General features: G+C 49.2%; 1 protein-coding gene across 8 annotated transcripts; it reads left to right on the top strand.

Moving 5' to 3' along the window:
• LOC125550801 (disease resistance protein RGA5) lies at positions 1–27,167 on the top strand. 8 transcript variants are annotated; one of them, XM_087517824.1, is made up of 13 exons: positions 8–281; positions 364–1,224; positions 1,525–3,618; positions 3,783–4,328; positions 4,408–4,495; positions 5,158–5,220; positions 5,299–5,462; positions 13,722–13,797; positions 20,892–20,951; positions 21,549–21,668; positions 22,747–23,003; positions 23,103–23,166; positions 26,361–27,167. In XM_087517824.1, the coding sequence occupies exons 2-13, from the start codon at positions 374–376 to the stop codon at positions 26,493–26,495; spliced, it is 4,518 nt and encodes a 1,505-aa protein (XP_087373950.1). In that variant the 5' UTR covers positions 8–281; positions 364–373; the 3' UTR covers positions 26,496–27,167. The 8 variants fall into 8 exon arrangements, 7 of the variants coding, with proteins under 7 accessions (XP_087373955.1, XP_087373953.1, XP_087373952.1 ...); XM_087517825.1 differs by lacking the exon at positions 20,892–20,951 and having other exon boundaries at positions 8–1,224; XM_087517829.1 differs by lacking the exons at positions 22,747–23,003; positions 23,103–23,166; positions 26,361–27,167 and having other exon boundaries at positions 1–1,224; positions 20,892–21,033.

Genomic DNA, 27,167 nt, shown 5'->3' with positions numbered 1-27,167 from the left:
TCTTCTACCGGTGCCCTCCCGTGTCCGGCAACCGCATCAACCCAAGGGCCAGCGGCTGCTCTTGGTCTGGCCGCCGCGCCTCATCTCCACCCATCCAGAGCAGCAGCAGCCACGCCCTCGCCGGTCCTCCCCGCGCGGCAGCGCTGCCACAGCAGCCGTCGACGAGGTCCGCGCCGGCCGTCGTCCCTACCCCACATCGATTTGGGGATTTCTGAATTGGTGGGAGGAAGAGCGGAGTTCGGCGGTGATAGCGCAGGGCGGAGAAAAGGCTATTCTGACCGGTGGGTCCTTCAATTGATGCTAAACGTTAGAGCACATTGAGATGACTTCCTCTCCATTCTTTTCGATGCTTGGATTTTTCAGATAGATAGAGATGAGTTCTTCTCTGTTCGCCACGAGCGCCATGGAGGCTCCCATGAGCTCTTCCCTGGGTGCCATGGGCCCCCTTCTCAGGAAGCTGCATTCGCTGCTGGACCCCGACCACCGGCTGCCCAGGCCACTGAAGCACGGAATCGAGCTCCTCAAGGAAGATTTGGAAGAATTAAGCGCCGACCTGTTGGAGCAGTCAATGGCGGATTCCCCCAACCACAAGGCAATGTACTGGATGGATGAGGTGCGTGAACTTTCCTATGAAATAGAGGACTGCATCGATGACATGATGCTGAGGCACACCGGCAATGGCGTCAAGACCAGACCCGTCCGCGGCCACAGGGTCAGTCGTGTCAAGGTGTCTCGGCTTTTCAAATCACTGAAGCCATGCACAAGGGTTTCCAAGATCACAGAGCTCAGGACCCTGGTGCTGGAGGCGAGTGAACGGCGTGAGAGGTATCATCTTGATGATTGTGCCTCGAGTTCTAGCCGTGTGTTCACTGGGCACAATCGGGTTCCAGGCCTATATGGACATGCGACGGATTTCCTTGTTGGTATTGATGACCTGAAGATTAAGCTTACCAAGTGGCTTTCTGAGGATGCTGATCAACAACTGAAAATGGTCTGTATAGATGGACCTGCAGGGGTTGGCAAGACCACGCTGGCTAAACAACTGTACCGTGAGCTTGGAGAGCAGTTTGACTGCTCGGCTTTTGTGCGGGCATCGCGAAGGTCTGACACAAAAAGACTACTTGGGGACATCCTCTCTCAAGTTCAGTGTTGTCAGTTACCCTCTTATTCCTGCGAGGTGCAAAGTCTTATTGACAATCTCATGAAATATCTCCAAGATAAGAGGTACCTTATTTACCTTTTTTTGTCCCTTGGAGATGTGTGCAATCAATTGATTTAGCTATCCTAAGACTCAGATATAAAATCCAGTGCTCATGATTGTGCACAGTGGAATTTTGTGAATGTGCACAGTCGATGGACCAAATGTATGGTATAACTCTTTGAACGTTTGGAGAAACTAAAACAATAATTGTTTAATTGTATTTCTTGCTTCTACTTACTGATAGAAATAAAAATGCTAATCAACCATTGTGTACATTAGTATATTTCAGAAAATATATAGTTATATATACATTTATTTTGCAGATACTTTATAGTAATTGATGATCTGTGGGAAACAACAACATGGGATATTGTTAAAAGCGCTTTTCCGGATGGTAAAAATTACAGTAGAATAATGACAACAGCAGAAACTGACAGTGTAGCTCTGGAATGTTGTGGTTATCAGTCTGATAATATTTTGAAAATGAAACCCCTTGGCAGCCATGCCTCTGCAGAATTGTTCTTCAGTATTGTTTTTGGCTCTGAACATCTGTGTCCTGATCAATTTAAGGAAGTTTCAGATAGAATCATTAGAAAGTGTGGTGGTTTGCCGCTAGCAACCATCTGTATTGCTGGTCTCTTAGCAAGGCAGACGGATAACTCTGAGCTATGGCATCACCTGCAGAAATGTTTATGCTCCAAATTAAGTACAAGTCCTACTTTGGAAGAGATGCTGAAAGAAGTACTAAACCTTAGCTACAGTCGTCTTCCTCATTATTTGAAGACATGCTTGCTGTATCTTGCTATGTATCCAGAGGGGTTCACGATGTGGAAGGTTGATTTGTTGAAGCAATGGATATCTGAAGGTTTCATTACTGCAAAGCAAGAAAAAGAGGTGGAGGAAATTGCAGATAGCTATTTTTATGAGCTTGTCAACAAGGGAATGATCCAACCTGAGCTAATTAATCACAATGATGAGGTGTTATCCTGTACATTGCACCACACTGTTCGTGATCTTATCATGTACAAGTCCAAAGAAGAGAATTTTATCACTTCCATAGATTACTCAAAAGCCATCACAGGAAATTCTAATATGGTTCGTAGACTTTCTCTCCACTTTAGCAGTGCCAAATATGCGACCAAGCCATCAGGTGTAATACTGTCGCAATCGCGATCACTTTTCTTTTTTGGACTTCTCAGATGTTTGCCTTCTGATGTGGAATTCAAGTTGCTGCGAGTATTAATCCTTGACTTTTGGGGCAACCAATATGGGCATACGAGTCTCAACCTCACAAGAATTTGCAGTTTGGTTCACCTCAGATATTTGAAGATTTCATGCGATATCATTGTAGAACTACCAGCACAGATGCAAGGACTACAATACATGGAAACACTGGAAATAAATGCAAGATTATCTGCTGTTCCATTGGATATTATTCATCTCCCGAGCTTATTGCATCTCTCTCTTCGAGATGAGACAAATCTACCTGATGGGATTGGCTGCATCAGGTCTCTGCGTACACTACAGTATTTTGACCTTGGCAATAACACTGAAGACAATGTACTGAGCCTCGGTGGCCTGATGAACCTGCAGTATCTTCATCTCACCTATTCCACAGTGCATTGTGATGAGCATCTGAAGAGAAATATGGTCGCTCTGGCCTCTTCTGTTATCAAGCTTGTTAACCTCAAATCTGTCATTCTGGCTCCTGGAGCTTTAAGCACAGCCATTTACCATGATGTCTTGAGCAGCGTTTCCTCTCCTCCTGTTTTTCTTCAGGGTCTTCAGAAACTTGATTTGTTGCCCCCAATTTGCATCTTTTCCAGTTTTCCCAAGGATATTGGAGCAGTTCGCAAACTTTGCTATTTGAATCTTGTGGTCCGTGAACTACGAAGGAATGATATTGACAGCATCACAGGATTGCCTGCCCTAACTGTTCTTTCATTGTATGTCCGGCAACCCCCTGCAGAAAGCATCATCTTCAACAATGGGGCGTTCCCTGCTCTCAAGTATTTCAAATACATGTGTGGTGTACTGTGCCTGGCCTTCCAGGAAGGAGCATTGCCCAATGTTCATAGGCTCAAGCTAGGTTTCAATGCCCGCAAAGGACAGCAGTATGATGTTTTGCTTGCCGGCATTCAGCACTTGGTAAACCTGAAGAAGATTGATGGAATAATTGGGGCAGCCGAGGGTGCTGAGGAACCCGACAGAAGTGCCGCAGAGTCTGCGTTCAAGGACACCATTCACAAGCATTCAAGGTTTCCTAGTTACGTCAATGTAAAAAGGGTAGATTGGGTTGAGGAAGAGAACAAGCCAAGGACCGAAGTTAACAGCCCATCAAGTAAATGTCATGAAATTCTACAACAGCGTGGCGTAAATGAGACCGAGGAAGATACAAAGCAGTCTGCTGATAGCGGGTAGGCTATTTACCAACACCCCCACCCCCCGCGCTAAAAGACAATATTATGTTCTTTACGACATTTTCCCACAAGTAAAATGTGCACACCGTATTTTGCCAGCAAAACCTTTATGTATTACTAACATTTACTTCCTGATGCTTCCATGTCTGATGGTTACACAGGGTGACAAATCAGATCATGCAGGTGCCTCCTCAGCATATGGATTTATGCGCAGCCGATACAAAGCTGACTATGCCTAGTAATAACAGAATGCCATTTCCTGAAAAGTTAGAGGATAATATTGCAGCTGAAGCAGTGACCTTTTCATGTACTACATCATCTGGTTCAAGTCCAAAATCATCGTCAGCTCCATCATCTCATCACTCTTTACCTGAAACATATACATGGGATCCGGAGGGATCTCCTTGGCCAAGGGCATTGAGAAGTCCTTCTCTTACGCCAAGGAATACCAGTGCCCCTCAATCAGCTATGCATCCGATGTTATCCCCAGAATATCATATTTCACATGCTGAAGGCACCTGGAGTACTGCCTATTTTCACCCCTTACCACTTCCTCTACTTCCTCCCAGTGCTATAAGCCAAGTGAAAGCAACTCTCAGCAACCAGCCCGCTCCAAAAGTTGAAATGTCTTTAGTAGCTGGTCAATGGGAAAAGAGAAAACTTATAGGTAGTGGTACATTTGGTGATGTATATGAAGCTACCAACAGGTATGGAAGTGTAATCCATATATCATTGCGGCTATTCATGTTAAATTCTGAATGTTGGTTTACTTCCATTTAAATGTAGGCACACTGGAGCTCTTTGTGCAGTGAAAGCGATCAGTATAATTCCTAATGATTCTAGATCTGCTGAGTCCTTGAAGCAATTAGATCAGGTTATTAAATCTGGCTATGCATTCTTAAGTAATTACAAGCTGTTCTTTTGCAGTAACTTAGAATCTATTTTTTTATCAGTTCCATGAGTTCTGTCTGAATACTTTTCTTTGTTATTGTTCTTTTTGAAGGTTCCTCATTCTGAGAAATAAGTTTCTAGCTTATTTTGTTTATAATTATGATTTTCTAAGTAAACCTACTGTCATGTGAGAGCGGATGCACGGCTGACGCGCCAAGGATAGGGCAGCCAGTCGATGTCAGTTTGATCTTCAAGTCAGCCCAGGGATTTCCATATCAATCTATTTAATTAGTTTCCATGCTTGTTAGTTCTTGCCTTGGCTTCCAATTTATCTCAGTTCTCTATTTATAGAGAGGAACTACCAATGTAACATCAAATTTGCCAATAGAACAAGAAAATTAGATTATACTCCAACCCTAGCAGCCGAAACTTAGAACATAATTTCATTTGCTCATAGAAATACTTACAAACTTCGTCAACCAAAAAGGAACTTAAGTCTCTAAAGCACCCTAGTTGTACCACCTTTCTGAGGATTCATATAAGTTCTCATCATGTGACAATCACTCGTACTTGGCTTTTCTCCTCTGTGATGATGTATAGCAAGTTTTCAAGATACCTTTGTTGACTTACTTTCATTCTTTGCAGGAAATAAAGCTTCTAAGCCAATTTAAGCATGAGAACATAGTTCAGTATTATGGTAGCGAAACTGTAAGTTTCCCTTCCAATCTGAGCTAAGTAATTCCATATGTTCCATAATGTAATCTTATTTCTTGGAGGATCTTGCAGATAGAAGGCCACCTCTACATTTACATGGAGTATGTTCATCCTGGTTCAATTAATAAGTATATCCAACAACATCGTGGAGCAATAACAGAATCGATTGTCTGCAACTTCACTCACCATATTCTTAGGGGTTTAGCATTTTTGCATGGCCAAAATATTATGCATAGGTATGTGCAAATATGTATCCTTATTTACATAGTTTCTGCTAACTAGGTCAGCGGGGCTTTTGAACTCATGGTTTGCTCTCACTACTGCTTGCAATTTTTTACCTTCAGCTATTGCCCATTCTCTCTTTAACCGTCTTCTTTTTTCACCTCATTGTATTATATTCTCTCTGATTTTGATTTACTAGATCGCGATATGTGATCTATTGGTACAATAAATATTGCTGTTAGTTGTCTTGCTCCCCCCTTCCTTCTTTTTTTCGAGGAGCAACGGACAGTGGGAGATCCTCCCACTGACTTTTATAAAATAAGAGAGCCAAACATCAATTACAAAGTTGTGTTAAGAGTTAGAGGAGGGAGGGGGGGGGGGGGAGAGGGGTAGGGGTGGCAGTTACTAGTCAGCTAGTTATACTAGTTACTACAAGCAGAGACTTTACAAGGACCTCACAAACAACTCAAATGTCGCCCCATTCGTTTTTAGAAGCAATTCCTGTCCCTTTGTCATTACTACCTCTATCTGTCTTGATGTCGCCCCATCCGTTTGGACATATAGGAAGACAGATGGAGGAATTATGGTGTCAACTGTTAAGGAGTATTACTAGTATTAGCACTGATGTAGGTTCCCTTACGTATTGGTATTAGTCTAAATCTTCTTACTTGTACTCCCAAATCTCTTGTACTATATATTTTTTCGAGAAAACGCAAAGGATTCTTTGCGTTTCATTTCATTGAAAAGATGAGAAGATACAATCCTCCTAGGAGGTGGTGGTTACATGGATTGGCAACCTATCAGTGGACATCCCAGTTAGTGGGGAGGACTACCCTGAGACCCAAAGCGCCAGCTTGTGCCCAACATTTGGCTTCGGCCTTAATCCTATCTACGAGTGCGGTTACCGAGGGGCGCGCATTGTCGAAGACGCACTTGTTGCGTTGTTTCCAAATCATCCAAGGGACGAGCATGGCGATAGATTGCAGGCCTTTCCGTAGCGCATGTGGGGTCTGCCCTTTCATTCGTTGCCACCAGTCTGTGAGGGTGGGCTCGTTGCTTGGCGGTTGAGAAGGTATCCTCGCCCAAGCCAGCACGTCGTGCCAGACCTGCCGCGTAAACGGGCATTCCAGGAGCAGGTGCCACATTGACTCTGGGGCCTGATCACAGAGGAGGCATCGTGGATGGTGCTGTAGGCCACGACGGGCTAGTCTCTCCGTCGTCCAGCACCGGTCCTGGCTAGCCAGCCAGTGAAAGAAATGAACACGGCGCGGTGCCCAGCTCTTCCAGGTAAGCTTCCAGGAGGGGCATTTCATGGATCCATGGAAGGTTGCGGCGTAGCATGACCGTGCCGCGTAGTTGCCGCTAGCCGTCCATCTCCAGAGCATTCAGTCGGGCCGGTTTGATAGACTGATATGCTGCACGGCCTGCCACAGTCTGAGGTATTGGCCAATCTTGTGAATCCCTATCACTCCTTGAATGTCACGAGCCCAAGCATTGCCTGCTAGGCCTGCGGCCACCGTTGTCGACTTGTGTCGCCGTTTGGGAATGCATTGGTATAGTGCCGGCGCGAGCTCTCGCACGGACTGGCCGTTGAGCCATCGGTCGTCCCAGAACAATGTCGTCTGTCCATCGCCAAGCACCATGGTCGTCGATGCGAAGAACAGCGCGCGCTCCTCGCGGGAAAATTGGAGGTCGAGGCCTTGCCATGTGCGGTCGTCGTCCGTGTGGGAAAACCACATCCAGCGCAGGCGCAGCGCTAGGCCGGCACGCTCCAGGTCCTGGACCCCAAGCCCGCCGTACTCGAGCGGGCGACACACACGTCGCCAGTTGACGTGGCAGTGTCCGCCATTAGCAGCAGCGCGCCCAGCCCACAAGAAGCCGCGCTGGATCTTTTCGAGCTGTCTCAAGGTCTTCTTGGGCGGCGCGAACGTGAGCAGCTGATGTATCGGGATTGCGGTGAGCACCGATTTGACCAAAGCCAGCCGCCCGGTTTTGTTCATGAGCCATGCTTTCCATGTGGGGAGCCGAGCAGCTACCGAGTCGACGAGGGGTTGTAGTTGGGCAGCTGAGGGGCGGCGTAGCGTGAGAGGGATGCCAAGATAAGTAATGGGTAGCTCCGCTTTCGCGCATCCCACCTGATCAATTGTTGCATCCGCCTCGGGGTCACCATTGAAGACAGTGGCGGAGCTTTTGGCATAGTTGACTCGAAGGCCGCTAGCCTCACTGAATATAGCCAGGATCGCGCGGACGGCCTCCACGTCGTCTTGCGTGGCGTGGGAGAATAGCATCACGTCGTTGGCGTACAAGGATATGGCCGGAATGTCTTGTCGGGGGTGCAGCCACTGCAGTATGTCGGCGTCGTGCGTGCGACTGATTAGGCGCCCAAGGATGTCCACGGCGAGCACGAAGAGCTGCGGAGATACGGGGTCTCCCTGGCGCAGCCCGCAGCGGTGCCACACTGGCGGTCCCGGCTCGCCATTGATCATGATCCGGGTGCTCGAAGATGATAGCAAGATCGCGAGCCACTCCCTGAAGCGAGGTCCGAATCCGTATTGGCCAAGAGCCTCAAAGAGGAAGGGCCATGATAGGGAGTCGAAGGCGCGCGTTAGGTCGAGCTTGAGCATCACTCTCGGAGCCCCAAGTTGGTGTAGCAGCTTCATCGATTGCCGAACGAGGACAAAGTGTCGTGCAGGCTCCGTCCTGGAATGAAAGCGTTCTGGTTGCGGCTGACCATGTTTCCAAGTCTGGGCGCTAGGCGGAGCGATAGCACCTTCGCGAAGATCTTCGCCACAAGGTGAATTAGGCATATTGGCCGATAGTCGCGTAGTTGGCACGCATCTGCCCGCTTTGGGAGTAATGCCAAGAAGGCCTGGTTGAGCTTGCTGAATCCACGGCCGCGCAGCTCAAAGAGCTACTGGAAGACATCGAAGAAGTCTTGCTTGATGATGCTCCAGCAGGCCCGCAAGAATTCCGCGGTAAATCCGTCCGGCCCCGGCGCCTTGCGAGTCGGGAGGCGCTTGACGGCGTCCCAAATCTCCTCCGGGCTGAATGGTGCCTCGAGGTCAGTCAGGTCATGGGGCTTGATGATCTGCGATAGATCCAGCGTGTGGTTGCGGGCGGCGGAGGAGCCAAGGAGCTCGTCAAAGTACGTGAAGGCCGCTTGGGCCATTCCCTCCTGATCGGTGATCACTTGTCCGTCGACCACAAGGCGGAATATGTGGTTCTTCTGTCGGCGGAATGAACATTGCCGGTGGAAGAAGGCTGTGTTAGCGTCGCCGTCTTTGAGCATGGTGATCCGCGCCCGTTGCCTCGCGATCGTGCGTTCGAGAGAAGCCAGCCCCAAGTATGAGATCTTGAGCTGTTTTCGCAACCAATCTTCCGAGGGAGAGAGCGCGTGATCTTCCTGGGCTTTGTCAAAGCGCGATATGAGCTCGCGGGAAATGGCCATCTTGTCGCGAATGCAACCTTTGGACTTGGCGCTCCAACTCGTCAGTGAGCGGGCGTGCTCTGGAGGCGCAGCATGAGACGCCGGAAAGGGTCCGGGTCGTGCACCGATCCCCAAGCCGCGGCAACCGTGTCGTGGAATCCGTCAAGCCGCAGCCAGAAATCCTCAAAGTGGAACCTCCGATGCGCAGCATGCATGGGTGCGCAATCAAGGAGGAGCGGGCAATGGTCGGACACGACGGAGGCGAGGCATATCAAGTGGCAGCCGCCATGCGCGTCCTCCCAGTCCACGGTGCAAAACACGCGGTCCAGGTGCACCAGGGTGGGCGGAGTTTGCTCGTTGGACCACGTGAATCTTCTTCCATTGAGATATACCTCCTTGAGCGCGAGGTCGTTGACGAGGCGGCGGAATTTTCCCATCATGCGGCGGTTCAGGTTGCCGTTATTCTTGTCTTCGTCGTGTAGGATCAAGTTGAAGTCTCCGCAAAGCATCCATGGTCCGGGGCAGTCCGCGCGTATATCGCGTATCTCCTGCAGAAAGGCGATCTTTTCCGCGTCCTCTTGGGGGCCGTAAACGACTGACATGCACCATGGCGTGCCACCGGCCGCGGCCACTCTTGCCGTGACTGCGTTCGTGGTGAACAGGGGGTCAGTGATCGACACGACCCTGCTCTTCCATGCGAGCAGGATGCCTCCCCTCGTGCGATTCGCCGGGAGGTACGTGTAGTCGTCAAACTCCGAACCGAGGGCATCGAGGACAACGGACGAGCACATCAAAGCCACTTTAGTTTCTTGTAGGCATACAATGGAGGCTCCGGTGGTGTTAAGCAGCGATCTAACGGCATAGCGCCGGGCACGCGCGTTAAGGCCGCGCACATTCCATATAGCTATCTTGATGTCGTAATCCATGGGAGCACATGATCGACGGGGGTAGATGTCGCAATAGCCCTATGGCGAGCCGGCCAACCTAGCGGTGGCCATCGCAGCAGCAGCGGTAGAGAAGTCCGCGGGTAGCTCTCGGTCTACAAGGGCAGCGATGGCCGTGAGCACCGAGAGCGGGATTGGCGCCGCGAACATGCCGTCATATGCCTTCATCTCGGCAGCGGTGATCCTCTGGTTGATCCCGACAATCCCAAGCGTGTGGAGGATCTGAACTTGTGCACGGCGCTCAGCAGTGGGTGGCGCAGCCGACGAGACGGAGGTGGTGGCCGATCGGCCACGTCTGGGTGTGAAGTTCAGCGGGCGGCGCGGTTTTATCCTTGGGGTTGGCAAAGCCCCGGTAATGTGCTTCGTTGCGGCTGCGAGAAACTCGCCAAGTGTCCAAGTCCTCGGCATGCAGGGGCGTGCGCGAGATCGACGCAGCGTGATGGGCGGCGACGCGAACCTCCCCGGCGTCGGACATGGGGAGCCATGCTGGGCTTCTGTCGGCGCGGGGGCAACGAGGCCCACGGCGGCCTCCCGCGTGGTGGGCCGGGCTTGGGGCGTGGCCAGCCGTGACGCGGGCGTCGTTGGCACGGGATTGGGCGGTTGCGAGACTGTCGGGGACAGCGCGCTTGCCTCCGCGTGGGGCCCGATGTGCAGGCAGTCGCCGTCACCAGGGCCCATCTCCCCAGACGCTGGCGTGGAGGGGTTGGTGCTTTGGCCCGATTGAGCCGCAGGATGGCCCACAGGCATTGGCGGCGTATCAGGAACCGCGCTGACGGCGTCCAGATCCCGACAATGTATGGGATTAGGCGAGCCAGACGTGGCCCCCACGCGATCGTCCTCGGGCGCGCCGTTCTCAGCCGGATTCGAATCCCGCACTAGTTCTGGTGGGTTCGCAACCAACGGGGGGTCGCCAGCTGGGGCCTGGCCCGCCACCACGCCCGCAACCGGGGCCGCAGTAGCCAAAGCAGCGTTGCCATCAGGCGCGGCCGTCGTGGTCACGGGGACAACTGCGTCCCCGACAGTCTTATCCACGGGGCCCGCCTGCAAAGCGCCCCTTTGCGATCCTCTGCCTCTTACTTTTCTGGCACCTTGACGAGGGGGGTGGGTCCCCTGCTGACCAAGTAACGATGCCATGCGAAGATCCTGACCCAGTACGGACGGCGGCGCGCCCTCGCCGGCGGGAGCAGGCCAAGCATACGACACGGCGAGTCCGTCCACGCGTCCGGGCTGGTTTTGTGCCCGCCACAGCGCGTCATCCATCGCCATGCCATCAACGCGGCTGGGCGGCGCGGCGTCCGTACGCCGGCGCTTGCGGCCCCGGCGGCGCGCTCTACCTTGGCCGAGTCCTGGTGCGCGGTTGCGGTTGTCGTGGGCACCGCCGTACGCACCATCCCCACCCTGTCCTGTTCCATGCTGGCCGCGGAGAACTGGAGCACTAGCTGGCTCAACGCGGGCCATGGCAATGGCAATGGGGTAAGTGAGTGTTCTGATAGTGGGCTTGTCGGAGCTCAGGTGCGCGGGGATCTGCTCGACAATCTCTAGAACGGCGGCGCGGCGGATGCTGTCGGGGTGGTGTGTGCGCTCGGCCAGCTTGAACGTCGCAAGGTTGGCCCTGGAGCGCGTCATGAGGTGAAGGCGCTCTATCCAGCAGCTCGTGCCCAGGACATGCTCGGCGGTGGACAGGTGCCAAGCCTGCGCCGGAACGCCGCGGAGCTCCAGCTCGACGCAGTACTCAAAGTCGCCGGAGTCGGCGTGGGCTAGCTTGCTCCATGGCCTGAGGGAGAGCGAGAAGCGCGGCGAGTTGATGAAGTGTTCTCCGTCGAGGCGGCGCTTGGTGGTGTGGGAGCTGAAGAGGATTAAGAAGTCCTCGGGGTGGTGCTCATGCATGGTGAAGTCGCCGTCGACCAGCTCAAACGTGTTGAAGAGCACATCGGAGACCTCAGCGCCGGACACACGTGGTCGGTTGCCGGTGATGGAGGCGACCATGGCGCGGCTGAGGACGTCCTCTGCCTCCATCTCGACGGAGTGGGCCATGATCACCCGCACGGGCTCGGGCTCCGGCGCGCGAAGGGGGGCGCCGTGACCAGGGCGGTCACCAGCGGCTGGGGTGGCGGTGTAGGCGCGGCCCGGCGCGGCGGGGGTGGCGGCGGGGGGGGGGGGGTGGTCTGGCGCGTGGCCGCATCCACGGCAGAGGGGCCGGCGTTGGTGGCGCGGGCACGTCCGGAGGCGTCGCGGCGCCTGTTCTCGCAGGAGCGAGAGTCGTGGCCCGATTCGAGGCATCGGCGACAGCGGATGTCATTGGTGCAGTCTCGAACCCGGTGGCGATGGTCTAGGCAGCGGAAGCAGAGCCCCGCGACCTCCTCCGGCGACGGGCTGCGCCGTCGCAGCGGTGGAGGGCTTGGCCCGGCCGAGGAGCGTGGGCGGTTCCCGCGGTGCCTGCGCCGCGGCTGCTGTAACCCGTCGGCATCAACCTGAACCCCGCTGGAGATGCGGTGCACCTCGGAGCGGGGGCCGAGGCGGGTTGCGGCAGGCTGTCGAGGGGGCGCCGGGGCGGGCAGCGCCGTAGGCGCTGGTGCAGAAGCCGGCGGGGTCCGGGCGACGTCGCTGTAGGAACGCGGCGAGGACTCGCTCTCCGACTCGAACTCGCTGCCACCAGAGGACACGCGGTCGTAGTCGGAGAGGGTCGCTCGGCGCCCAGCAGGGTCAGCTCCGGGGGAAGCCATGGCGGGTGCCACGGGAAGGGGAGCTGGAAGGGGCTCGCGGTTGGGCGGGAGGGGGGGGGGGGGCGGCGGAGAATCGACGGCAGCGGGCTAGAGGTGGGAGAGAGCTAGGCGGGAGCGGAGCGGAGCCATCATACGCCGTACTATATATTTGCCCCTTGGGGTTTGCAATATTAGATAAGTTGTGCCTTTAACATGGTACAAGAGCCCAGGTTTAGTTTTATTTAGGCCGCCTCAACTCGTCCATCTCTCTCCCTCTTGGTCTTGATCACAAAAAGCTAAAACTTGGTAGAAGATGTTTAAGAGATCACTAAAATAAAAATAATTGTCAAGCCAACATGCCTCGTCCACACAACAACATTTCAAGCATGTATTTATGACTGTCATTTGTGCTGTCCTGGATATTGGCTTCAATTCTTTAGCTGTCCATATGTACTGTTTAATTTTACATTGATATTTTTCATCTTAGCTAGGTTGATATAGTCAAAAGGTTTTGAAGTTGTACTTGGACCTGTCAACATAATATTCTCATATCCCTGGTCTGCTGGTCTATTCTTGTCCATTGTTCTCTGTTAACTCTTATTATCTTGAGTCTTGCATGTTGCGTCCATAATCATATATTACCTCCGTCCCAAATTACTTGTCTTCGATATGTCTAGATACGGATGTATCTAGACACGACAAATCTGAGATAAGTAATTCGGGACGGAGGGAGTATCATTTTATGTCCATCCTTGCCAGTTGCTACTGCTACGAGAAGCAAGGACTTCGAAGCTGCCTGTGTGCAATTATTTTTGTTTATTTTTCCGTCAGAAATGTATATGAATGTGGTAAATGAAGGCAGGTTGAAAAGGGACATAGATGCTTATCTGCTTTTGTTGTTATTCTAGACGCACATACACTGGTGGAGGGCTCAGATGTCAAGGCCTAATTAATCTCACATGTCTCAATGGAGAACTACCAGAATAGTTAGGAAGAGAGTGTAGCTCACTTAGCTGGGAGAGTGGATGTACAATCCGACCACCTGTGTTCAAGTTTCGCGAACACGAATTTGAGTTCCTGTTTCTACGGCTTCCCTTACAGTTTTCTTGCAACTAAAATAACTTTTGGAACTGTTTTTTATGCTGGTATTCACTTCTGCGTCAATATAACACTTTTATGCATATGAATGTACTCTTACAGGGATGTCAAAGGAGCAAATATGCTAATTGATGGTAACGGTGTTGTTAAATTGGCTGACTTTGGAATGGCTAATCATGTGAGTGCATCCTTACAATGTTTGGTAGCATCTTCATATTGTACTGTATTGTGTCTCCTTTTTAAGGGCACCTTTTATTTTCCGTTTTGTATTAGAAGAGCGTCAAGATGATGCAAAACCCTACAACTCCACCCCACAAGAATGGAACCGGATCCTCTAACATCAAGGAGGAAAGTCACCTAAGCTACAATACCCTAACTTCCCTCCTTCACATCCATATGATTAAGACTAAAATGACTTGAATTAATTTGCAAATCAAAATCTGTTGTATAAATTTACAAAAATTACATACAAACAAAATTACAGTGCAATAAAATTAATTATATATTTATTTTTGTCGAACAGTAACTACGCACAGTACCTGCTACAGTAGATCATACAGTATTCGCTAAAGTACTAACTTTCCTTCTTTGCATTGCACTAGTTTGCACTGTTGCTTAGGTGACTTCCCTCCTTGATGTTAGAGGATCCGGTTCCCACAAGAACCGAAAAAAGGAACTAAGAAATAAATCTAAGAAAGCAAAAATTTCGAACTGTGCTGCACTCGGGTGATAGTCTAAACAGTGAGTTTCAGGAGGCTTTTTATGCCATGGGAGCCGTCACAGAGCTTTAGCTCCGGCTGGCAACCATAGTTTTGCCTCACATTGACTTCAGCTAAAAAAATCAGCTCAAAAAAACAATTGAGTCTACCAGCGCTGAACAGTTTGGCAAAGCCCCACTGAAAACACAGTCGTTGCAAAGCCGCCATAACATCTGAATGGTGACTTAGGTCAGCAACCTCGCTCCCTTCAGCTTTTCTGCACCAGCTCGTTCCGCAGCCTGCTCAAACCAAGAATTGAAGTCACTCTGTTGGATGGGGCAGATAACCTTTAGGGAGCAGGATGCCAGCACTTGTCTCAAGAATGTGCATCTGGTGCGTAGGTGCAAGATTGTTTCATCTGCCTGGTCACAGAGGGCGCGAGCATCCGGATGATGCAGGCCTCAACTTGCCGACGTCAATCATGTGAAAATATTGCACTTTAGAGGAGCCCAGCCATTCCAGATCGACCTCCAAAATGGTGATTTGACCATGCTAGTGAAGAGGGCAGATTGTGTAGACTTTGCAGCAGGGATGAAAGCTGAGCGGGAACTTTCTGTCCGTTCCGCAAAAATATGAAAACGGAGAGAAACTATGGGAATAGAAAAGGAAATTTACAAAATGGAAGCGGAACTGGTAAGTTTCTTGTGGAAATGGAAACGGACAGCGTTTTCTAGTGGAGCACCAGTGAATTAGGAATTTCCATATCCACACATGCGGAAGTTTCCGTTTATCTATTGTCTGTGTAGCCCACTCCAGTCCAACCCATATACACTTTTGGCGCAATTAAATCTACCACCAAAAAACATAATCCTTCCCTTGATCCTCCCTGTCATCCTGTTCTTCTCAACCAGTACACCTTATTATGTTGCCGAAATTAAAAATTTACACATATACATTACTGTATTATATTTCGATGATATATCATAATATTTGTAGTCATTAGCAATTGAATTTGTTGGCATCGTCGTGTTTTTCTCTATGTTTCAAGAGGTTTTTGAGTTCCAGCAAATTTCCACTTTGTATCTGTGTCCACATTATTCGTTTCCATATTCTTTTATGAAATTTCTGTATTTGCTTCTGCTTCTACTAAAAAATATGGAAACAAATGTGACATCATTCAGTTCCGTCCGTTTCCGCTCTGTTTTCATCCGTATTTTGCAGTGTTGCACGGATGCCGAGAGCTTCCAGGTAAATTGATCTTCAATTCCAGGGGACAAGGATTGGACGTCAACCACCCAGCCAAGTGTGGTAAATTCAACAGACCCTTGCACGTTTAGGGCTTCTGAGATTCACCGATCCAACCTCTGCCGCCCAGCTCCTTGCATATGGTTCTGCTATAGATAACCCTCGACACAACTGCTGCGACCACCGTAGGGGCAATATCAGCAGTCGACTATTAGTAAATCTATTGGTCTGATCAAAATCTTGCGTGCTTCCCATCGCCCACGTCCAACTTTGTAACCGCATGAACCAGGCCAGCTATGTGCTTGTTAACTCGATTGGAAATCTGGTCTACGACCGAGATTCATCAGTGCGCTGCAGTCACGACCATCTTGCCTACAATGCCCAGTTCATTCTCTTAATATCTTTGATCTCCCCGAGCTCGATTTATCTGCAACCATCTCTCCATGCTACGGCACAGTGGCTACGGTTCGTCTCTCAACGCCCTTTCCAGAAGAAGCTTCGCTGTTTCTTATCAATTGTTGTTCAGTCTTCACCCAGTTGGGCATATCTGTAGGTAGGATGGTGTGAACTGCGACTGCAGAGAGACATATTTAACCATCACTAGCCGTCCGCTTTTAGTGGTCATACCAGTTTTCCAGTCGGCAAGCTTATTGTCCATTTTATCGAGGAGAGTGTGTCAGAGCTTCCAAATTGAAAGTGGAACATATTGAATTTCAAATTCCTTGAGAGGGCAGGCAAGATGGTGTGTGAGAATCTGAATAATATTGGTGTGGAGTTCAGAGGCATAGCCGAAAGTATGAAGCAGTTAAAGCATCAGCTCACGATCTTTGTGAGTTGGCTTCAGGAAGACTACCACATCATCAGCATAAAGCGATGCAGCAAGCAAACCTTGCATCACCGCCACTTTGACCAAGCATAAAGCGATGCAGCAAGCAAACCTTGCATCACCGCCACTTCGACCAAACGATGAAGGACCTCCATCAAGATGACACACTTCATCAGAGACAAGGGTCACCCTGGCGAACTCTTCAGTAATTAAACTAATGATAGATTTCCTCACTTGGGATGCTGTTGACAAGCACATGTATACTGGCAGTAGAGAATATTAAGCGTATGAGCTCCCACCAGCGATGGCCAAAACACAGTTCACCGACTACAAAAGTCGAGTTCATGAAGTTCAAGGATGGCTACGTGATATCATCTGGTCAGCCAGTCAAGTACATCAAGCCGAGTCCATGAAGTTCAAGGATGGCTACATGATATCATCTGGTCAGCCAGTCAATGAGTACATCATGCTAAGTCCATGAAGTTCAAGGATGGCCACATGATATCATCTACAAAAGCAACTTAAAGACTTGAACTGACTGCCAGCAGTCGGCCCGAGCCTTGGGTGCACTGATTGTGCCCCCGGTCATGAACAACAAATTATGGATTCGGGACCAAGAGAGCCAAGTCTATGAAGTTCAAGGATGGCTATGTCTACAACAAATATGAAAAAAAATGTCTCTAAAGAATGACCGACTGCCAACAGTCAAGCCAGAGCCTTGGGTTCGAGTGCATTGATCGTGAGCCTGGTGTCGAAGGATCAAATTTTGAACTACAAAGAGTGACCAACTGCACTTACTTCAACATTCTGGCGGACGGCAATGGCTCCACTCACTAACTTAATGGTATCCATTAGGTGTTTCTTCAGTCCCTCCTCCCGCTCAATGGCTCCCGGCACAGTCCGCTGCAACGTCACAATGGCCCTATCCTCGGGGCTCAGGCTCGCGAGGGGGAATTGCGTGGTGCTGCCTCGTCTCCTACATCTCCTTAGGAGGAACCTGGTACGAGTATCACCAGGGCAGGAGTTGGGCCAGTCGGTGCAGTCACCCCCTGGGAAGCGATCGGGCCGATAGCGACGATGGCAGGGATATCAGTAGCTGCCTCCATGGGGGCAGTTGGTGGAGTGGGTGGTGCAACAGTCAGTGGGCAGTTGGTACCGTAGTCAATAACTTCTCCACGTGGGCAGCTCTCCATTGGCTGGGTCTGGGCTGGGGCTTGTCATCCTTCTTCTGGGTGCCTGCGTCCACGGGAGCACCGGGGTCGGCAAGCCTGGGAGTTGGGGGGGGTACGTCTTCCTTAGTCGGCTCAGCCTCTAATGCTGGCTGAGTGGACATTGGCCTCTTTCCGGCGATCTTCTGGCTAGCAAAGCTGGACTTTTGCTTACTGCATCAATGGAGAGACGACTGTCAAGTGTTCAAATAAATTCAACAAGACAGAAAGGAACAACATATGCACTAAAGCCTACCAGTCGAACTTTGGAATGTTCTTCAATCGGGGTGCGCAGCGAACAGTAGTGGGACTCATGGGGACTTCTGGTGGATCCTAGCGAGCCAGACGAGAGCGCTTGGAGCTTTCCTCCACATTAGTGCCGGTGGCGCCTTCATCCTGCCACCGGCGCCTCTGAGGCTGAGCGGACGAAGGGAATGAAGCGACCCCCTCCACCTTCGGGTCTTCCTCCTCATCGGAGTTCACCAGGCTGCTCGGCTTTCGCTATCCCGCCAGCTTTCCTCCTCTCTCGTTTTTAGAAGATTCATCCTGAGAAGAGAGAGAAGGATTTGACTGCTTCCTTAGCTGGAAAACCGACAGAAGATTATTGTTACCAAAGCATATATCCGACTGCGAATGAAACCAAGTGAATAAATCTTACCCCCATGGGGATTTGGCAGGCGCCAAGGGGCTTGATTGGGCCGTCTCGGCAGATGTTGCTGCGAACCTGGGTGAGCCGCTTCATTTGGGTCTCGAAGCCTTCGACAGACAGTCGGAGCGGCATGGCCCTCGTCGGATCGTTAGAGCTCGACTACAGCCACATGCCCCTCACACGAGCTTGGAGCGGCTGAAAAATCCTCCGACTGACCCAGGTGGCCATGAGGTCGTTGTTAGTCAAACCATGATCCGAGAGCGCGCCGATCTGCGCCATCAGGATCTTTGCCTCAGCCTACTCCCCCTTCCTGAGCTTGACGGACCACCCGGAATGCCATTTCACGGCGGAGTTCGTGTATGGCGGCAGTGCAGCCGGTCCTGCCATGGTGGAAGGCTCAACACAGTAGAACCAGGTCGACTGCCCATTCTTCACTGTGTCGGGCCACTTCACGTTGAATTAGCTCGAGCTCTTCTTCACCTGGATCCCGAGTCCATCGCGGATCTTTATGGCGTTCTCCACCATTTAGGGCTTGGCATAAAAGATATGCTTGAGGAGCACCCAATTAGGTCGGATGCCAAGAAAACCCTCGCACAGCGTGAAGCACGAGAGATGCGCCACCCCATTGGGCATAAGATGGAGTTGGGCGCGGAAGTAAGACAAAACCTCACAGAGGAAGGGCGAGATAGGCAAAGACAGACCTCGCTTGACAAATTGGGGGAGGATCACCCGCTTGTTTGCTCGAGCAGCAGGCTTCGGCTCGTTGGGGTCTGGCAACCGCTAGCTGTCGGCGGGAACTTTCCCGTCGCGGGTGTACAACTGCATGACTTGCTCGGTCACCACCGAGGACAACCAATCATGGCGCTCTCGCTTGTCATTTAGTGTGGCGGCATGTGCCTTGACAATGCCGGAGGAGCTGGCAGCCTTCGCCTGCTCGAGCTTCTTCGTTGTGGGCGTCTACACAGGGCGCTGCAACTAGAGACTTGGAGATCGAGGCGATGGAACTGCTCACGAGCGGTTGCTCTTGAAGCGTCGCGGGAAACGAGAAGTGAAGGAAATGGGCTAATTTCTCTCCCACCACCTCTATTTATAGAGAGGGGACTGGAAACCACCATGTCAAAACCGCGCGATATGCGCCGTTACTACCTTACTGGAAGCCAAGACATCAATCACGCGTGTGGGAATCCAGTTTGTCAGCATTTAAAACCCCCTCAAACATGCTAGGTCAGTCGGAATTCTGTTAGTCGGGGCGCAGAAGTCGAGGAGACCCCTCTCAGATCAGTCAAAGGGCGTGTGACACCACGCAAAAGATTTGACGTGACAACATGACAAGATTTGCAATGATGTCACCTGCTGTTTCGCATGCTAGTCGGTCGAATTGACCAGTAGGTTGAATGAAGGGACACGTCGACTCGGTTGTCGGGGTCAGTCCCGAGCCAGAAAACCCGTGCACATGGCATGATGAAAAAACAAGTACACCACACTCGAAGAAACCCCGAGTGAAGTGACGCTTGTTACATATCAATTCTGAGCGAGGGGCGCCCACGGTATTGTTTGTGGCATTGCTTGGATTTCTCAGGAAAGCCAAATATCTGTTTGCACAAACTTTTGTTCTTGAGGAGGGGGTGTGACCGATGTTCCATAGAAAGGATATTGACTGGTGTTGCTTGATCCGCTCAAGCCCAGACGTCTTAGACCACCATTCGGAATTTGATGATACGCCTACAGTCGGGCCACGAGCCGTCCTCTCCTGAAGAGAATCGGGTATCAGCAAGTTTTTCCAATCATTTGCTCAATCTTCACTTTCCGAAGGTATGATCACTTGAGTCCGGCATGGTCTCAGCCAGCAAACAAGTGGTGCTTCGAGTTCGGCGACCAGTTGGAATCTTCTCCGTCGGGGCACAGTGGCAGTCGGATTCTGCAGCGAGACCCTAACGGATTCGGGGGCTACTGACACGGGAATACCTACGGGGTAGGCCCACGTATACGAATGTCCCAGCCAAAGGCCCAGGCCCATCAACATTACAGCCCGTCATCAACCAAGGGGTTTTTCGCCAACGAACTATGTGTCTACAGTCGAATTCCACCCCTCCAATTGAGCAGGCACCGTCAGCCAGTCGTCCCCCAGGCTGGTAGCAGCCGGATGTCCTACAGTCGGCTGCACCAAGAGACACCCACGATCACTACGACGCATTGAATGCTGCCGTTACCCAACGTTGGTATTACCTCGTCCAATGAGGGCCCGAACCTGTATAAACACTTGTGCGTACTCCCATTTACACCTACAGTGGACATGACGCCCCTACTATCATACCCCTACAGTATTATCTGAAAAATATCCACGACAGCTACGGCTCAGTTCTCTGTATCCCGCCCATATCTCTAATCTGCTGTGTGCTGTTTATTACTGAAATCTTATTGAGTTGTGTCTGTTTTGTGTGGAGTCTTTTATGAGAATATTTTATGTGTTGCTAGTAACTGAACTGTGTATGTTTTCTTTTTTAGTGCTATTATGTCATCCAAAGTAACTTTGGTAAGAGAATGGGCACTCCAATTGTTGCTAGACAAGCTTAAAGTTAAAATAGTTGGAAACATTTTCTATATATCCTCTTATGTAGTGTTGATACTATTGCCACTTGTTATCAGTTAAGTACTGCAGCCCCTAATCTTTCATTGAAGGGAACACCATATTGGATGGCCCCAGAGGTGCGCACATATAGTCCTTGTATTGCTACTAAGTTCTCGTGTTATCAACTTTAAATATCATATACGCCTTAGAGCTTTAAAGGTGAAGTCCATGCGGGTGCAATTTTTCCACTCTTTGTAAACATCATACTTTTCCGCACATGGGTGGTCAGGCTCACTTTATCTTCATGTGGATTGCAATTATCCAACTTCATGCTTTGCGGTCTTGTAATATTTAATGCCTCGCAAAGAAAAGGTACATTTTGCAAAGCATGTGGTTGTTACAGTGTCCAACACAGTTTGTGTAACAAAAGAAACAAGATCTGTTTTTAACTTGATGGGACTAGGAGTTGTTATTTCTTAATAAGAACAGTTGAAGTGACTACTTTTTGGGAATTAGTCGGATTTAGTATGACATATGTATGATCCGAACAACTTTAATGTCATTGTCTTTAGTTTAGGTACCTAATGGATCTCCAATTTTGCAAACAAGCCATTATATTATCCAGCAATTTCATTTTTTTTATTATTCATATTTGAGTTGCATGCTTGGGTCTATAAATTCTCTTGTCTGCACCTTTATGCTTATTGAAGTTTAGCTTGTTTCTTGTTTTGCAGATGGTTCAGGCTACACTTGTTAAGGACGTAGGCTATGATCTTGCTGTTGATATCTGGAGTCTTGGTTGCACCATTATTGAGATGTTCAATGGAAAACCTCCTTGGAGCGATCTTGAAGGGGTAATAACTTGGAGTTTTTTTATTTACAGTAAGCTTATCAGCATGCATTTCATGACTAGTCTGCGTAGCATGGAGAAAATAATATAAAATGAGACTCAGCACTGTGTCATTCTAATCCCGAGTTCAAATGCTCCTGCCATGTTTTCCGAAAAGGAGGATTACCCCCGGCCTCTACATCGAGCGATGCACACAGATGCACGCAGCCATCTTTATTGCATTATTCAATAAGATCCTACAAAATAAATACATAGATCAACCCAAAGCCACCTTCCAGGCAAAAACTGTCGCCCTACTTACAAGATTAATGATGTGCCCTGACCTCGTGCCACGCACACCAAGAAATCTGGTGGCCTCACCAAGCCGCCCGCCGGCTAGCCAGGAGCACCAACCGGTCTAGCAGACCCCCAGCATGCACTGTATGCGCACGCTGTAGAATCCGTCGCCGCCTTCTTCCACAGTCCCATCATCAGGAGCAATTAATGCACTGATCTTGCCAGACCCTTCTGCTGTCGACACCAACATGACACCAGACAGCGCTAGCCTCCTGTGCGTGCCCATCAAACGGTATCCAGCGCCGAGACACCTTGCTGCCAAGACTCGCCGTCGTCGATACTGTAGATGGCACGCCGCCCCACCTTGGTCACTGCACGAGAAGCATACGGAGACCTGCGCCCAGCCACCAAGCCAAACACTTGTCCCTCCTACAACCCCAAAGATGATGCCCCCATGAGGTTGACGATGCAGGAACCTCGCCATCATCCGATCCGGAAAGCCCGAGTCTGGGGTTTCCCCCTGGGCACACAGGGAACGCGAATTGCCCCGCAACGCCTCCAACGAGGTAACGACGCCCGCGGGTGCCCCCGCCTGGGCTAATGGGTGATTCGCGTTCAATTTTAATTAATGAATTGTCAGGAGAAATCTAATATGGGCCTATGTTCATATGCACACATAAATAGGTGTGGAAGGTAACCGAAAGCGTTGTCACAAGTTATTGATCATTGGTAACTTGTAGTCTGGTTGTCAACACAATAAAGTTGTACAAAAAAACTACTTCTAAGAAAACTTTTTTCTATTACAGCCTGCTGCAATGTTCAAGGTTTTGAATAAGAACCCACCACTTCCTGACAATTTATCACATGAGGCAAAGGATTTTCTGGAATGCTGTTTCAAGAGGAATCCAGCAGCAAGGCCAAGCGCAAGCGAGTTGTTGACCCATCCGTTTATCAGGAACTCAAGTCATTACAGCAAGCATGTTCAAGAAGTCATTATTGCAGGCTGTGAGGAAGTCATTCGAGCAAGCTGTGACCCATCCTTGACAAGGAAAACTACAACTAGGTGAGCAGCTTGGTTTCATTTATTGTCAAGTCAAGTAGAGTGGTTCAATTTTTTTATTTTTTTTGCTGATCCTAACATACCTTCATCTTCTATTGCCAGTGGAGCAAATGATGCTAGGCCTTCCGAATCATTAGCTTCACGATTCACTTCGCAACCAGTCCAGGTAGCCACACCTTATTTCCCCCTAGAACTTTAGGTTTTGCCTTCAATCCCATTTCTTAAACATGCCAGCATTGGGATCTACACTTTGCAACCTAGAATGGTTGCATCGTAACATTTCAGTAGGATTGCAATAGGAGCCAAATTTTATACAAATCCTTTGAGTCATCAACAAAATGTACAAATAAATAGAACCCAAAGTTCCAGACTAGAAAATATATTTGTTCAATGCATAGAGAAAGCGGTACAACAAAAGATATCTATAATTTTTTGCAAATCCTCGGTTAGTGTGCTACCAATAACCCATATTCAAGAATATTTACAACTGAACTTATGGTTTCACTTCTAAATATTATCTCCGGAATTTGAATTTCTAAGTGTCTGAAGATTGGGTATGAACTCTCCAGAGTCCAGATAGAGAAAACTTGAAAAAGTCCTGAACCAACAAACCCCATATTCTCCTTCCTAGTTTTCAAAATACCTAGCAATGACACACTGTTGTTTCTTAGCACCTCAAACGCCGCCTAAAGGCTAAAACCCGTGGATATATATTGTTTGCAAAATAGGCATATAGGAAGCCCTTGGCGAAAGGCACCTGGTGAGAGTAGCTGCTGCTGCTGTGCTACCTCCAACTATGAAGTTAGAACTTGTGGTGCACGGGCACCATGGTGCCCTTTAAAAAAAACACACCATATTTAGAAGTTATTTTTTTTGAAAAAACAATCTGTGGAAACTTGTATGTGTTCACTATGGATCCATGAAATTTTGCTTTGAAAAAAAATGTAATTTGTAAGCTGCACAAAAGAACAAAATTCCGGCCCAAAAAAAAGCGGCCAATTTGAAAATACATATTTGTCTTTTCTTTATATTCCACGTGTGAAAGTAAAATGTTGTGAAATTTTGCACATACGTATTATACATCTGTGTGTGTGTTTCTACAAAAAAAAATTTGCATTGTAGGAAATGGTTTTTTGAAAAAGGGCACCATGGTGCCCGTGCACCATTTGTAATTTTCGTATAGGAGGCTTTGAATCTGCAACCTAGTTGACATTACATGCTGCAGACTGCACAGCGCTCTACTTATTTTTTTTCAGTAGTCTGTCGTTGGGGAAACACCACTCAACGATTTTCTGGTTCTTGCAGCAGAATATTCCTCCAAGTGCGATCTCTCATCCCAAATCTATTGTTAGTTGGGACCCACAAACATTTTGTAACAGTTTGTGTCCGACACATCACCAGGGAACCCCACCATATGGAGTTATGGACACCCCATCTGATGGCCTCTTCCACTCGTCTGCTTGGTAGCTTAAACGCTCGCCTCAACACCTCCGCATTGCTCCGCTCGAATTCTCGAGTGACCATGCCGCCTGCCCTCTTTCCCCATCCTAACCTTGGTCCGCCGGTCTCCTCTGATCCCAGCGAAGCAAAAAAGTTAAAAGGCACGGCTGCATTTGGAATGAGATCAAGCAAGCGTGGCCGAGGGCACGGCTGTTAAAGGAGGGACAAGATGGAGGTAGAAGAGATGAGGTGACAGAGTAGGATGAGAGGCACGGCAGCGACATGAGCCAAGGAAAAGCTGTAGCGTTCCCTCATCTACAGCAAAGGCGGCAGCGAGGTGTCTGGAAAAGGGGAAGGAGGTCGTAGCCTCGGAGGGGTGTGCTCAGGGAAAGTGGTGGCGTCGAGTACGGCGAGTTCTTCGTGTTGTTGTGCTTGTAGATGCTTGTCGAGCATGGGGAGTCAGTCCCATCCTCACGTTTGGCCACACGACTGGCTTCCAGCTCTCTGACCAGGCTGCTGGCACCGCGCCCTGGGTTCACTTCATTCCATGATTTTTCTTAACCAGAGCCACCGTATGATCCTCTTCACATGTATGTAGAGGGACACAATGAGGGCGTTGGGGGTACCGGCAATCAGCCGTTTGCTCACCTCCTCGGGATGGGTTTGTGCCCTTCTAAGTCTTATTGGTGTCAAGCGCTGGGGTGTTGCAAGGAGGCAGCAAGCTCGACCTCGACAACAGCCATTTAGCTACCTGGCAGAGGAGTTTGCCGTTCCGAGCATTCTCCACCTATGCAAGAACCCTGTGATCTTTTGCATCTGGCATGCTATACCATGTCTCCATGTCTCCAGTATCTAGACGGTCCATGTTTTCTGTGCAGTACTCATCTAATTAACTCTTGCTTTCTGACAGGAAACTCTCCTAAACTAGGTAGAATATTATTACCTGATTTCACAAAATACTTAGCGTTGAGTTTTTGGCTAATGAAGATAGGGATGGCCCCTACGTTTAGGATGGAGCAAGTCAGTCAAGCAAGTATAGCTACACAATAACCTATTACACTTATTCTCATTGGCAATGAAAATAGCGACAATTTGATTATATTTCATACAGTTTTGGGAGTACATCGCTAAGACCAGTTCCAAGTTTGTTATAAAAATGAGTCTTCTTTATCAAAGGGAGTACTACTTTATTACAGTGGGAAAAAGAAGTTGGTGGTGTGGCGCATATGTATAGTTCTGTTCCTACCTGCTAGATTATTGTTTACACTTTCCGCTCCTGGATATATCTAGAGTGTTTTCTATGGTTTTGCATAGTGCCATATTGTTGTTGGAGGGTTAGTTTGAAGGTGATGTTGCCTTTTGTTATGTGATATCCTGAAAAACCTGACGTTTTAACTCTTTTATGAAGTTGCTTTAGTTGTTTCCTGTAATGTACTCCCTCTAATATAAGACGTTTTAGATCACTATTTTAGTGATCAGTAGTGATCTGAAGTGTCTTATCTCTCCGCCCCAAAATAAGTGACTCAACTTTTTACTAATTATAGTACAAAGTTGAGTCACTTATTTTGGGACGGCGGAGTATTAATTTACAGAGGGAGTACATTATATTATTCTTTGCTTGACGCACAACCTCACCATTTTGTATACATTCAACATCTCACCATTTTGTACACTATTTAAGTAATGTCGCTCGAGTTGAAGCTGCACACTGCTATGCTATGGCTGCTCACCGCATTAGAATTACAAGTTTCAATCGAACATTCAGCGACTATCATTATGTGTATCACCGGTGCAGCGAAGCATGCTAATCCTTCTAGTGTCATTTACCGCTATAGAGCAGCTCCCCCACAGGCGTATAGCTTGCACTCTCACAAGCAGGCACTCCTCACCTCACTTGCCTATGGTTTTCTGAATGAGCAGGTGCCAGATAGAGGAAGAAGCCTGATGGGAACCGGAACCCCAACTCCCCAAGAGAGGCAGCATCATCAAAGCGATTGTCACGGACTGGATTGGCGGACACACCAAGAAGAGCCTCACCACTGCCACAAGTTCTGACGGAGCCGGTGATGGCTCCTAGCGATTGAGCATGGTTGCACACGTAAATCGGAGATGGTTAGTGTGTGCTTATGCTGGACTGCTGAAATATTGCATTTCATAACAAGGAGAGGGAATAGTTTTCAAGTTTCTACGGACCAGCCTAGTCGGCAAAGGAAAGAAAGAGCGACCAAGACGAGTACTACGAAAACAGCAACAGCAACGAGACAGGCTACGACTTAAGAGCCATGAGATCATAAGCCCCATTGCGCCCCAACAATGAAAACTTCGCTGACATCTGTCTATCAAAGCCTTTTCTTGTTCTATCAGGGAGAGATTCTCTCCAGCAAGCCACCAATCTCCCAAATAGTCGGAAGGACTTCACAATGATTCTGCTCTACAGTTCTGTTTCATAATTACTGATGATGCATGCTTGTAATGTTCAATATTTCGATGGATGTCTCGAATCTCGATCATCTTAAAAATTGAAGAGATTTACTACGTCAGTCTCTATTTTTGTAGTAATTTGGGTTTTGAATGCCCAAATTAACAATGTCAGCGTCATCTAACACCATACAATGAGTATCAGGATAAGCAAGTGTAGCGCTGATACCCTTCCGTGGGATTATCTTGGAAGAAGCTCTTTTGCAATGTGAAGTTATGGTTTAGGTGATCCTCGTTTTTATTTGTTAA

This window comes from Triticum urartu, chromosome 4A (assembly GCF_056163025.1).
Source record: "Triticum urartu cultivar PI428250 chromosome 4A, HENAU_Tu73, whole genome shotgun sequence".
In the NCBI taxonomy this organism is placed as follows: domain Eukaryota; kingdom Viridiplantae; phylum Streptophyta; class Magnoliopsida; order Poales; family Poaceae; genus Triticum; species Triticum urartu.
This window is presented reverse-complemented; position numbering and strand designations above follow the sequence as displayed.

Excerpts from the sequence above, each read along its gene's own strand:
- LOC125550801 (XM_087517824.1), top strand. The coding sequence starts at position 374 with ATGAGTTCTTCTCTGTTCGCCACGAGCGCCATGGAGGCTCCCATGAGC. Across the intron at positions 1,225-1,524 it reads AAATATCTCCAAGATAAGAG|ATACTTTATAGTAATTGATG; the intron begins GTACCTTATTTA and ends TTTATTTTGCAG. Across the intron at positions 5,463-13,721 it reads GGCCAAAATATTATGCATAG|GGATGTCAAAGGAGCAAATA; the intron begins GTATGTGCAAAT and ends GTACTCTTACAG.